This window comes from Harpia harpyja, chromosome 5 (genome assembly GCF_026419915.1).
Source record: "Harpia harpyja isolate bHarHar1 chromosome 5, bHarHar1 primary haplotype, whole genome shotgun sequence".
NCBI classification, from domain to species: domain Eukaryota; kingdom Metazoa; phylum Chordata; class Aves; order Accipitriformes; family Accipitridae; genus Harpia; species Harpia harpyja.
The window spans coordinates 42,499,065-42,513,257 of record NC_068944.1 but is presented as its reverse complement, the minus strand read 5'-3'; the positions used below and the strand labels follow the sequence as shown (position 1 = coordinate 42,513,257).

General features: G+C 41.7%; 1 protein-coding gene across 5 annotated transcripts in view; it reads right to left on the bottom strand.

Annotated features, from left to right (window-relative positions):
* The window catches only part of SULF1 (sulfatase 1), a 125,860-nt gene that overhangs the window by 48,176 nt on the left and 63,491 nt on the right, over positions 1-14,193 (bottom strand). For all 5 annotated transcript variants that reach the window (XM_052788260.1, XM_052788259.1, XM_052788261.1 and 2 more), the window contains one exon: positions 10,840-11,079. In XM_052788260.1, coding sequence (XP_052644220.1) covers positions 10,840-11,079 — 240 coding nt within the window. The remainder of the gene's footprint in view (positions 1-10,839; positions 11,080-14,193) is intronic.

Here is a 14,193-nt window from a genome sequence, read left to right as displayed (position 1 = left end):
CTGTTTGCATTTTTAATTTTCTTGAGGTTTACAAGCCCCTGGAGGGTCACCTGTGCCAGCAGTTCTGCCGCCCGTGTCCCCAGCAGTCAGCGCAAAGGTACTCCCGGTGCTCACAAAATGAGACACCCCTGAAGAGGAGGGAATGACAGAGACCCCTCCTTTTCCAGGGACAGAGCTCCTCTGGCTGATAGCTGCCCACCTCACAGCACCCGTTTGTGGTGCACAGCCCCTGCCTTCGCTGCTGACCCTGGCTTGGCCAGCCAGGACTGCCTGCGGAGAGCTGCTGCCCAACGTCACTTCCTTGGCCGAGCGTTGGGACACATGTCAAAAGCCCATATTTGTTTCCTACTAGGAAATGAAGTCACTTTGGAAAACCTCACATTCGACCTAGACACATTCAATCTAACCAAAAAAGCACATTTGTGGAAGGGCTTAAATAATTCAGATCTGACTGATGTGGGGATGGTGAACTTCCTGGGAAAACTAGTGGAAAAATCAAAATGTTCATAATTAAGACTTGCCTGAGGCAACATAAATATGGTGCAATCAAATCATATAACTGCCAAATGTCACTAACCAGAATTACAGTCATATATAATGTTACTTTCCTATACCACGTGGAATGTGACATATAACCAACTCCTACAGACACTAGACCAGGCTTCCAGCTCTTCCTCCCACAGCCACCAAGAAAGCAACCCAGCCTCTCTCCTTTTTTCTCCTGAATCCAACCAGAAGACAAGAAGCTTGAGGTGAACAGGGTGACTGTGGGGAGGGAATATGTGCCCTGTTGCCTCCCGGAATGGAAACCATACCTCTCCTTTAAGGCAGCCAAACTGGGTTAAACTCTCAGGGAGTCAGATGTCCAGGGAAAGTGTAAGGGTAAAGGCTGAAATATGGTGGGAAGGGAAGCCAAGGAAAGAGTAAAAGGAGAAGAGAAGTCAGAGAGAGAAAACAGTGAAGAAAAGTATGGGAGAGAGGAAGCATTACTGAGCCAAGCAAAATCAAGGACAGTCTGTGGTTACAGGGGAGATCTGAGGTCAGCCCTCCTGAATGCCATCCCAGATCCACCAGCAGCTACTGCATGACCTTGGGGAACCTCCGCGTACTGTGCTTATCTGTAAAGGACTCTACTGCCAACCTGCCTCCCACAAAGATCTGAGGCTTTCAAGCTGTGAAATGGAAGTTATGGCAATTTATCATGTAGGATGGTTTGATAGCCCCACCTATAATTAAGATTGACTAATACTGAGACCTGAACTCTGCTATTTGCAGTCTTGCCAAACTTCAGTCATTAGTGATGATAATTTCCATGCTATCTGACTCAGGCTGCATTTTGCTCCATGGAACATTTTAGCCAAACAGTTCAGTAATTTCCAAGAAAAAGGCTAGGGAAAAATAAATGGGTTTGCCCATTTAAAAATAATTGGCAAGCTTTTCTCTAAGAAGTTCTAGTGTCTGTAGGTTTTGATGTAGTGCCTTTGCAAATAACAGAGGTGGCTATGAAAATCTGTCTCAAAATGGCCAAGCTCTGAAAAACTGTAACACACACATGACCAGGAAAGACTCACTACAGCTTCTCAGTTTAATGTCACCATAGGGTGTTCCTTTATGGATGTGAGAAAGTCCCCACAGTTTCAGTTTTGGCACTAAAACAAAGAACAGTCAGCTTCTTCCTCTCCTCCTCTCCTCTCTCTTTTGATATTCAGGCATTACCTGAGAGAAAGCCACCAGCATAAAATGCAGAGATGAAATGACCTTGGGCATAAGGATGAGAAAAGATAAACTGAATTTACAAAAGGAAAGGGAGGCTTGGAGCTGGTGGGGACCAATTCATCTTGGAATTTTCTTGCTATAGATTACTTAATTTTCTAACTTTAATAATGTTTTGTTAGCTCCCCTTTGGCCCCCTGAACCCCATATTTTGGTGCATGTTATGAGACTTCGGATTGACAGTCTGAACCATTCACCTTTGTGTTGGCAATGATTTAGTATTTTATCATAAAAATAATCTCAGAGCTGTCAAGTTTTAAGCAGCTCCTTGAGTGACAGTTTGCAGAAATAGATGTTTCCCCCGTTGTAGAATAAAGCAGTTCCCATGTCAAATGTATAGTAAAGCCCTGAATACTAGTAGAAGCAGCAGTAGCCATGATAATGGATCACATTTGCCAAATTGCTTTAACCAAGAGTGGTTTGTTGGTCAAAAGCTCAGGAAGATATGAGTAATTAGACAGATGAAGGGAAAAGCCAGGCTTTTACTGAAACACAAGAGTTCAGTCCCTTCACCGTGGGGTTTTCTGAGTACCACTGAATATAGGATAGGGCAAGTGAGTCAGAGCTGGAGCCCAGCGCCAGCAGTTAGTGTCTAGCTCTTCACACTCTGAATGAAGACAAGTGCCAGAATAAAAGGAAAGCACAGTAGTGTCCATGGGACCAAATAATAATCAGCAAGTAATCACGATGGGTGTCCTAGTTGTTTTTTGTTAACCAGAGGATTGTAAACAATTAAAGCGCTATGGAATATGTCACAGAACTGCCCAGGAGCTGACACAGTGATGTGCAAATGTCCTTGCTGGATCTTCACATAGTTGGCTTGTAGAGTCAGCCCACATCCTTAACTTAGCTGTAGCCCAACGCTTGCTGAATTGCCAAGTCTGAGTACTGACTGGGAATGCTCAGCTTTAGAAGCCACTTGTACTCAGCAGTTACAGGGTTTAGGAAGCCATTTCTGCTTGTAATTAATAAAACAGAGATTATGACTGAATGGGTAAAAGCCTCATTAAAAAGTAATGCCATTTCAAGGGACATCTTTTCATTATTGCATGTAATGGCCCCCACAGGGATAACAGGAAAGATAAATGCCGATTTTTGCATTTTAATAAGACAGTTTTTATCTGCATTTTGGCAGTTTTGCTAACTGTTCCCAGGACACATTGTTATTTTTTAATCATATGTAGAGTAGCTTAGTATATCAGAATAATTGTATTCTGTATGAGTATGTTCAATTAAGTTTATGCAAACAACAACACAGGGCATGGTGAACAGTTATACAGACATCTATGTGTCTCAGGAGTGGCTGCAGAATGTACACGTTTGGTACCTAACATGAATAGATGCCATAATATAGGGTTTTGTTTTCCCTTTAGCAATTAGCTAATGATTTCTGAACTGGACTGAGAGATCCAGGGGGTTGCAATGGGTGCAAGACAAGGAGAATTTCACCCGGGGGATTTCTGGAGTTTGAAGTCAGGATATTTATAGCTGAATGTGATTCAAATTCTCATAATTCCCAGTACTTTTTTCCCCAGTATTTTCTACAAGCATTTATGACTAACATTTACAGTATTACACAATAAAATTAGTCCCCTGACTCCTGTCAGCATTAGTGGATTAGTGTACAGGTGAACTGGCCTACATCTACTGGCGAGACATCTCTGCATTTCCACGGATCAAAGGACATACATTATGTTCTACGCCCTTGTTATTTGTTGAGGCTTATGGGAATGTTTCCGATTTAAAACAAACCCAAACCTTTAAAAAGGTATGCTGCAGTAAGGTTTAGTCACCGTGACCCAGACAAGAGCTTTAAGTAGACAGCCCACTTCCTTTAACAAAGTCAGGAAACCATTTACAGGAGTTGTGAAGCACTGTTTATATGACATTTCAGGGCTGACACACAGTGATTCTGTTCTTCTGGGGACAGAGCCCAACAAAACTGCAGCTTCTGGATTATTCCAGTAAATTCCTCCTTGCTTTCTTCCCATTATGCAAGTGATAGATTCAAACCCAAGAAGCTTGATTTTTCCCCTCTGTTGAAAAATTACAGAGGATTAGTGTATCACGTCATTAAAGTGCAGAAAGCCAGCTCAGTACGCCAGCACTACCTAGGAAATGAAATAAGCACTGTCCCAAAAATGCGGTGAGGAAACTGAGGCACTAAGAGGTTAACCTTCAGCTAGACCTAAGTCACGCAGGAAGCCTGTGGCATTGCCAAGAATATTATTCAGATTTCGCAGTTCCCAGTCTTGTAACATAACCGCAGTAGAAAACCTCAGGTTTTCTACTTTTTCTCCAGCTTTGTGTGTCTTTCCCAGTTGCTGCCAGGTTTACCATTGTAACCAAAAAGAGCATTAAATATTTTATAACTCAGCAGTTGCAAAAGGCATTAGCCTATAACTTGATATAGCAATTGTTAGCCTGGGTGATGTCTTTAACAAAGCCTGTATTATAGGCCAAGCTGGTAGCACTTTCCAGTATTGATGTTGTCTGACACTTCTCATTATAAGACCCTGTTTTCAGTTGCTTATAACTTTCTTATACTTGGACTGAAATTTTCCACACTGGATGTCTGCCTCAGGCTGAATTTTCTGAAACTTCTTAGCCCAAACAGTAGCCATCTTTGAGAACCGCAGTAATGGAAAAGGAATTACATCCAACATCTGAAAAAAATTATGCAAGCTTTCATCGATAGCACGTCCATGCTCTGCACTGAGAGCCCAAATTCTGTCAAAGACATGATGGACTCTCTGTCAAGGAGGCATCTTTTATCATCCTGGTCAATATCTGTCCAAAGTTTGCTCAGTTTTGAAAAAAATCCTGCAGTTTGCATGTGCTGGAGATCTGGGCACCTCAGGACTTTATTCCATGTCCACCTGTGAGTGGTGTCAGTAGGTGGGAGAAAGTTGATTGAAATGCAGAGGGCAGGAGGTGACCAGATAAAGACAAGCAGTTTGGGGAATGGCAGGAGATCCAGGAAAGGAGCTGGCGGGGGGGGGGGGGGGGTGAGGGGGTGGGGGGAGGTAGGGGGGAAGCAGTGGGGGCTTGGGGGCCCAGGACTGGCAAAGTAAACCAAGAAACTGGTCAGTGAGTGCAGAAAGGAGAAAGAAGCTGACTGACAAGGGAAGGGGGGTGGGAGAAGCAGATTTGCTGATCAGGCTGGGAAAGGAGATTGCTAACGGTAAGCAGTGGGAACAGGACATGTCTGTCAAGGACTGACTGGATCCGGGAGGTTGGGAACAACTTGAGGACAGATGGGCTGGGGGACAAGGCTCAGAGCAGAGGCCGAGGTGAGGTCTTAAAGGGCCAGAAAACTGGGATGAGAAAAACTGGAGTGGAGACTTCTTTGCCTAACAGGGTAGGATGAAGGGAGCCAGAAGCACTTTTGGACAGTGGGGAGGACACAACAGTGCCTGAAAGGACTCCTGAGTCTCACTGGCACCCTCCTTTCAGCAGACATCTGAAAACCTGTAGCTGCCACCCCCAGGCCCCATACATGTGATAAAACCCCACTCTGCTTAGTAATTCAGTAAGAAAGCAGTAGACTTCTGCAGAGGGGATCTGAGACCCCCATCCTTGCTGATGTGGATGCCGGCATCATGCCACTTGATAGAACTGGTTTATGTTTTTAAGTTGAGGAATTTTCATCCTCCAGAAAGTGATATGTTATTACGTAGTTAAAGACTATCATTTGGCCACACGAACGAGAGAGATGAAGTAGTTGCACAGACAATGTTCTATCCAGATTTTCCTAAATGAAGCACTTGAATGTGTAAATTTGCTAAAAATCTTTTAGTGTACGGTTTTCTGTGCAATATTTAATAGCATAGAATTATGTTTTAAGCATAAGTAGGCAAACATGCTGTGGTTTGATGAGGTCCTGGACAGAAACCAAAAGATGTTTCACTTCACATGATACCAAAGAACTAGAAAATCCTGCATGTTATCCTTTTCAGACTTTTCCCTCTTCTACATTTCTCTTTTTGTGGACTATTTAAATATACTCAGCGCATTTCACTTTTATTTATACATTTCTTAGTTTGACTGAAAGTGCAATTTTATTCTGAAAAGTGAGGCATATTTTCAATTATTTAAAATATTTACAAGTTAAATTATTTTTGATGCTCCCCTGCCTCTTTTATACCAATTAAGAAAGAACCTGAATGCTTGGAGTTCTCTCTCTCTCTTTCTTTTTTTTCACTTTAGAAATATTTGGAAAACCAGGACTGATTCCCTGCTCACTCATTCCCACCCCTGTAACATATTCTGTCACCCTCTCTGTTTTGAAAGAGTGCATGAGGCAGGATACAAATTAGGTCACTGAAACGATGCAGATTAAAAATAGCGTGTGCTGGCAGTGAATTGTACTGTAAGGCTGTGAGCAGGAAACACGCTGGCTTTGCCTCCAGAGGAAATGTATTGTCTGCCCACACCTTCAGGAGGCATAGCTTTTGCTCCCTTTAGGAAAGATTAACTTGTCCCTGTGTGTCAGAAGGGAATTGTGCCGAGTTTAAATACTCCTTAGCTTTCAGTTTCTTGTCACCTCAGCATTTTATTAGTTCTTTGGTCACTACACTAAGAAATATACCTGTAAGTGACAGGTGTCAACTGACATGCATCAGAAGCTGACGTGAACTGTTGAACATATTAACTAGATGTCAAGCAAGTGACCATTTCTGTTCATCACTACACAGAAGTCTGTGACTAATGTCAAAACATGCCAGATAGTGACATCTTGATGTCCAGTCACTTCTTGAGTTTTGAGTTTTACAAATGCAAGCATTTAGAAATTAATGTTCAAGTTGCTTAACTTTGCTATGTTACCATTTTTGTCCCACGAAAGGCTGAGAATGCCGTCAGTACGCTTGCATGCATGAATCCTGAATGTTACTCTGATTGGTTGATACTTCTGAGCAAGAAATAAAATATTGGGCAATACATCTTCCCAAAGACAATTCTAAAAAATGTGAGCAAATAATTGCCTAATTTGGTGATCTCTGTTCTTTCAGGTGGGATTCCATAAGGGGAGAGCCTGGTCCTGAGTTTGGCATGTTGCTGTGAGGCTGTCAGCAGTTGCTGAGCAAGGGCAGACCCCTGTTCTCTCCTGCACGGTTATGCTGGTTGTGAAGGGCTAAAGAGGAGTAAGGATTAGAAGGTAGTGATTCTACAAAGTAACACTAAGCAGAGAGGGCTCTGAACGCATACGCATGTTAAGTCAGGGTGAGAATTTTAAACTTAACATTTCTCTTCATATTTGCAAAAGGATGAAAATTCTGCTGGTAAAAATGTAAAATCCTGCAGTATACAAAGTGTGACACACTATTTAACAATAAAATGATTGTTATATTTATGTCTCCCGGATATTGGCTGTGCTGCTGTCATGGCTCTGTCTTCTAAAATACTGAGATAATGCTCGGCTACTGCTCGGTTATTAAGATGTAGCACAATCCTCCTTTCCTACTGGAGGAAGGCAAGGTTGAGGCAGTGCACTCCTGGAGTTTTCCTTTGTGTTTGTGTAGGTGAATGGCAGTGTGAACTGACAACACTGAAGGGCACATCTGAGAAGCAAGACTATGTGTTGTAGGCCTGGGACAGAGCAACAGAAGGTAAAGAGAGTAAGAGACTTCAACAGTACCCCAGGGAGGACTGAAAGAAGAGCAAATAACCAGCCAATACTTTGCAAAGCGCAAAGCAAAATCTCGAACTCCTGCATCTAATAATCTTATGAATAACATTTCTGAATCTAAATAGCTGAAGGGATGTCTACTGACATTAAAAACTACAAGATAAAAGAAAACTTCTCAAGTTTTTCTCACAATTTCCACAAAATTTGAAAGTGATTACAGAGTCACCCTTTTTCCTCCCCAGTATGAGCAGCTGGAGCCTATGTAATTAAAACAAAAGTCTCGTCTCTCTGAAGCTCTCCAGAGTTGCTTTGTTTTCTCTTTCTACCTATTCACTGTGCCTTCCCTGCTATTTCCTATAAATTCTAGCTTAATATTACCAAGTTAGTGGACTTTCAACAATCAGGAAGCTGTGCAGTTGACTCATTGCTGCATTAGCATACAGCTTGTGAGTAAGGGAATCTGTAAACATTGAAACATCTTTAATTGTTTTGGGATTTTTTAAAAATTATAATTAGAAGCAAAAGTGATTTTGGTTTGGCAGTGTTGTTTCTGAATATTTTCTGCCCTGCCAGCACCCAGCGCTTTTCCTGTCTTTGATTTAGCACTGTCATATAATATTCAAAAAGGGGTGTTTCCATGAAATGCAACATCTCCATGAGGTCACATCAGAGTAGAACAGGAGTAGAAGAGTCAAATAGAAAAAGGAAAGAAAACCCCATTCTGTTCTTTGCCAGGTTTCCCCAGTGGGCTCTAATTATGACCACAGTTTATTAGAGCACATTTCAGACCTCTCTTTAAATGGCCTACTGTGCTTGCATGGAGTTCTCGTGGCTTCAGCAGGACTCCTCTCATAAGAAATCTGCCCACATGTGACCAATTGCAGTATAGAGGGTTTAGTTAAGGCTGCAGCAGGTTTAGACAGCAGATGCTTTATAGATGTTGGAAACTATTTGGAGTGAACAGAAGTAAGGACATTATACAAACATTCTCTCACCTCTTTATTTCCACTGACTTACATAATAATTTGATCCTGTGCAAAAAGTGAGAGCTAAATCTTCATAATTTCAAACAGACAACCAGGTTGGAGGTATTGCACTTTGTCTCATCTGGACTGGAGCTCTCTGGACCAGGGCCTTATCAGGACTGTCACCAAACTGTGTGGGTCTCTCACTTCTTTTTCTCCACTTCAGTTTCCCATTGAGGAGGATATTGATTTCCTCTCAAAACACATAGAAATGCACAGGGTAAATACCCACAGCATCTGCAATATCAGCGCAGAGTCACGACTAGTCTATGTGGCATGTAGCCAGTCTCTCTCTCCAGTTCCCTCTTTTTCACTCCCAATTATCCTTGACTCCCAGGTATTCTTGAGTCATTACAATTTTACTAAACTTTCTCGCTGTGAAGTGTAGATTATTAGTTGGTTAGTGGACTTTTGATGACTTTTTAATGAGGCAACACTATCCTTAAAAAATGTATTATAAGATCTGCTGTTAATTAAGCTGCCACTTCCAAAAATAATTGTGGGGTAATTAGAAGGGAAGCTCATCTTACAAGGAGTAAGTGGCTAAATTCTTTGGGACAGACATATTGTTATAGGGTCGGACAATGTACCTTGGTCAGCATCGGAGTTTCATACAAGTATATTCATTTGTTTCCATTTCCTTTTTCTCCTTCCTGCCCCTTGTTAAAATTCACTTACCCTGACAGTTTTAGGACTGATGTTCTCTCTGCCTGCTTTTGGAAAGGGATTTTTTTCCTTTTCCTCTTCTTTTGACCCCTTTTTCTTTCCATTTAATAGGGCCAAGTCTGCATTTAGTAGACATCTCCACATGCCTTCATAATACAAGGCAGTGCAGAAGATATACCCAAAGCAGAGTGTTTACACCCAGAAGGGCAGAGAGGGCTCGTGATAGAGCTATCTAGTTTACACATGAGGCATTTAGTTGTGCAAGTATTAGATTACAAATCAATGAGATGATACTAAATTTTTGAAGAACAGGAAAGCCAAGAACCACATGAGGCAGCCATAGATCAAGCAGAAAGGATTTCTGAGACATAAGCCATGAGACAAAGCTTATATTTTAGGGTGAATTCAGCACCTTTTCTAGCAGTGATTGTCAGTTCTCTCCCCTGTTTTTCTCCTCCAAAGCCTTGATGCTGACCCTTACTCAGGTTTAGCAGCGCTGTACTCAGACGGCAACTTCACTGAAACCAGCTTAATAGAGACTGAAGTACTATTCAGCACATGTGTCAGAGCCAACACCAGGTCCAAAGAAGTTAAATATTTGTCTGGGTTTGCTTTTTGAACAGGATGCAGAAGCTCTCCAGAACTACAGATACAGAGAAACAGAAGAAAAAGAGAGAGCTGTCTGTGTAGTGAAGAAAAGATGGCAAACAGGCAGATAAATTTAAGGCATTGGATATAGCAGCATTAAGAGAATTAGGAAAAGCAGACAGCATGGAGACATTTGCCTGCTATATGTTTTGAAAGCAATCTGTTCTTGTGCCTAAGCCGCTGATAGAGACAAATTTCTTTGCTGCCAATTACATTGTAAGGAACGCAGTTGGCACCGAGATCTGTGCCTCATTGGTCCTGTAAAGGGGAGTCTTTGTAGGCGAGCGACGCTTTTGGACAAATTGCACCCTCATGACCTCGCACAACTCCTGTACCCTGCAAAGGGGAAGTCAGGCTGGAGCCTAACGTGTCTACAGATTGAATCTTAGGGGATAGGTGATGCAGAAATGAATCAGGTTTTACATCAAGCTGAAGCGCAGACGAGAGGAATAAGAAGAGTTCTTTGTAGACAGGAAAGGGATCTCCTGACTACGGAAAACCACCAGGAATTTACAAGAAAACTATCAAATCTTATTGGTGCACAGCAGAACAATCCTTCTTAAAGGCATGTTTCTATTCCTTTTCAGAAAATGCAAATGAAATATTGCCCCATGGCAAAGTTTAAATTATACCATTCACCTTGTTTCACTCCCATGACAGGCACTTCACTCCTGTGAGGTCTTTGGCACCAGTCCCCAGCCTGGCCCTGACATCTTCTTCCATAACTGTTAGCAGCTGTCCACAAGCAGGCCATAATACTGACCATAATCACGGCTGGAACTGCCAGTTCAGACCCACAATGCCACTAAAATGCACCTCTTTCACGCTAGGTGTAACTGCCCAACAGTTTATTTCCCATATCCAAACGTGAAAATATGCTGCTCCGTTATGAGTGAGTTTCTTTACATGCCGTTAGCTGTGGATCTGGACCAGCAGTCAGTACTACCCTCCCTCTCCATAACACTAAACTTAACGTCTCCTCTGTAATTCCAGTTTGGGACAATAGTTGCTTCATTTTAGGCAGTGATTCGAGACCCATTGCTGAAATATCTGTCATTTTCACTTTAAACAAAGAACTGCTGTTGATTTGTCTCTTACCTGTTCTATACCCAGTGTTATTGAGATACACGGCGAAGGTACGTGGCTCATGAGTAGCCTGCCATGAGGGAGAAGAACAGTTTTCGTTGTTGGTGTATATGTTGTGGTTGTGCACATACTTCCCAGTCAGCATGGAGGAACGCGATGGGCAGCACATTGGGGTGGTTACAAATGCATTGATAAAAGAAGCCCCTCCATTCTCCATAATCCTTCTGGTTTTATTCATCACTTGTAAGGACCCTGCAATAAGAGGTACTGATCATCACTGTGCAGCAAAAATAGTTAGAATATATTGGCTGCTACTATGCCATTAAAAGTAAAGTATCAGTGATTAGCTTGCCTTTGGACATCAGTCTGTACTACTCCATAGTTCAGGTAATTTTAGGAGAAAAGATAAGGTTTTTATTGTATCACCAAACATATTATTCAGGATTCCGGAAATACATTTTTCTCAGGCTTCAAAACAAAATTAAAATACAGACTAATCTAGAAATACAATGTTAAAGCTTTAGAGCTGTGTAAAATTTATAGATCAATAGTTCTTCAAACACTGCTGTAAGAAAACAGTACGTTACACAGAATACATAATTGGTAAATGTGCCAGTAAAATATGTAAAATTCTGAGATTACCAATAATCTGTTACAATTCTTTCCATTTTATCAGATAATCAGAGAGAGAGAATGAGAGACAGGAAGAAGGTAAGGGAGGGAGGGAGAGATAGAGGAGAATAGAGACACAATTCAGTAACAATTTTTCTAGAGGAAAGTTTCTCTGGACACAGGATCAGCATGTCTGGCTCCCATACTGAAGCACTATGCTCAAAATCAGCTTTTGGGGATGAATCTGCATGCAAAAAATACTGGCAAAATTCAGCACCTTTCTCAAGAAACTGTATTGATCCAGTTTAAAGAGCAAAGACATTTTTTGCATCCTTCAAAACATCTTCATGAACAACAAGGTGAGACAGGCAGGTCTTGCAGATTTCAGAATGCAGAAAGACTGAGCAGCTCCTGATAGGGTCTGTCAGTATTTGCTGACAGCTGTCAAACTTTGCTCTTTCTGTTATCCAACAGAGCAGGGATTGAAGGGTGAGGGTGAACCGTGGATATGGCAGTATGTGTCCAGGAAGCAAGTTTGTGAATTGTAATACTCACACAATTTTGGTGGCAAAAAAGAGGTTTCTGGAATTCTACTTTGTTTTTTTCCCTTTGTTTTTACAATTAATTCCACACAGTTGACAGCAATGGGCTTAAATTTAAATTCATAGATTCCACTGATGCAATAAGAGTTTTTCTTGGTGGTTTTGTTTGGGTCACTTGAAAACCAAATTAAAAAAAAAATTTTTTTAAACATGAAAGACATGTCTGTAAAACCACAAAACTGTCAAGGAGGCTCAACTTTAGGTGTAAGCAGTAAAATCTTACAATTTATTTTACTAGTTAAAATTAAGCATGCTCTGTTTTGTTTTGGGGCTAAAGAGTCAGTGCTGACTATGAAATTTTTTGCATCAAAATTGTTTGATTAAAAAAAGGAAGAGGCATTTAGCTCTTCAGCATTTCCTGGGGCAGTGCCAATGTCTGTGTCTTCAATGATACTTTTAATACCCTGCATATAAGTCTCCATCATTTTGGACCCTTCCTCTTTCACAGCCTCTCTTTTCTAAATGCAGAACATCTGCATTCGTGCTTTCCTGAACTCAATACAGAAAAAACACATGAGTTTAGAGATACAGAGAAGTAGGAGAATAACTGAGAGGTCCATGAACACAAAAGGTCTCCATTTGTATGAGTGGGAGCATTTCACTGAGTTGTTAAGTAAAAGTCAAATGAGAGATCATCCTCACTCTACACGTCTTTATCTCGGACCGCAGGCTGTCTTTTTCTTTTTAGTTGTTTTGGTTTTGCCATAGCTCTCTTGGTTTTGAAATGTCACAGTTTAATGCTGAGAGCTCAGCTGTAAGGTGCTTCGAGGTCCTCAGATGGAAAGTGCACTGTTCAGGTACACTAATGCATGGTAACAGCAGCAGAGCTGATGTGCACTTTCATGCCTCTATGCATTATAAATGAGTAGCTTTTAGAGCGCTTCCTCATTCCTCTGCTTGGTCAGCCCTCTGCTCTTGCAAACCTGCTGTTTATGAGTAAGTTTTTCCTCCAGGTATACACTTACTGACACTGATAATAGATTTAGCTCCTCTGGAAATTCTGGAATAGGCACTTCAAAGCAGGTGAGACTTCTGCATTTGGAAAACAAAACATAAGTAGGAGATAAAACTTGCTGATATAAATTATAATTCTTTGCTCTCTGTAGCTATCCTCACAGCTTGTGCTCTTTACCATCTGGCCCACAGTTTCAGGGCACACATACTCAGGCACTGTTTGACAGCAGGACACTCGCACTCTACATGACCGATTGGGGAGCACCTGAGGGGAACCAGATAACTGGGAACAACCACTTTGCACAAGAGGTTAGCAAGTTTTGTCATGCAAGAAATTCAGTGTCACTTCTCAGTCTATTCTCATATATCAAGAAATATGTTTGGTAACCAAGGTTTCATAACAAGTCTTAAAGTTGCTATGGACTTTCATCCAGGTGTATCACAGGTGGGCATCTCTACAAAGGAACAGCTAGAGCCACCTTGTCTTTACATGGGTTGTACGCAAAGCCCCAGGAAGGTGATGGGCTTTCTCAGATCTCAGCACATATCCCCATTTTTTCAGCTTATGTTTTTTAGTACTTTAGTTCTAGTGAAGATGGAAAGCAACCCAGGCAAATTATGCCTGATGTGATACATCCAGATGATGCGATCTCTTCACCCAGTGCTGTACTCAGTGGATGGTTTATATGGATTTCACTGGGTCATGCATTAGGCTGTAAACAAGGGTACAGAAAAAAGTGATTGTCTCAAATTGAATTTTCCCTCTTTTTTTTTTTTTTTTTAACCTTTTCCCACTTCTCTGACATCTCAAAGGCCTCTGGGTTAGAAACACTGGACCTACCAATGTACTCATTAGTTTTGACTCCTTTCTGACATTACGCAAGGTATTATTTACAGTGAGGATTATAAGGTATTATTTACAGTGAGGATTACAAGAGTCATTGGGGGGGTCATGGTTTGAGGTACTGATGTGTGCAAGTGATAGAGAATCTGAAGGACAGGGGAAGAGACTAAAGAGCGAGCAAAAAGTTGGAAATACCTGTACACATGCCTGATCAGAGTACAGACCTGACCCCAGTGGGAGCTGGGGCCACTGCCCTGAAGAGCAGCAGTATGTTGTCTCCAGGGGGGCAGTAGTTCTGGGCAGTTCTGGGTTCTGGGAGCTGGTGCTTTGTCTTGAGCAAGATGCCCATTTGCC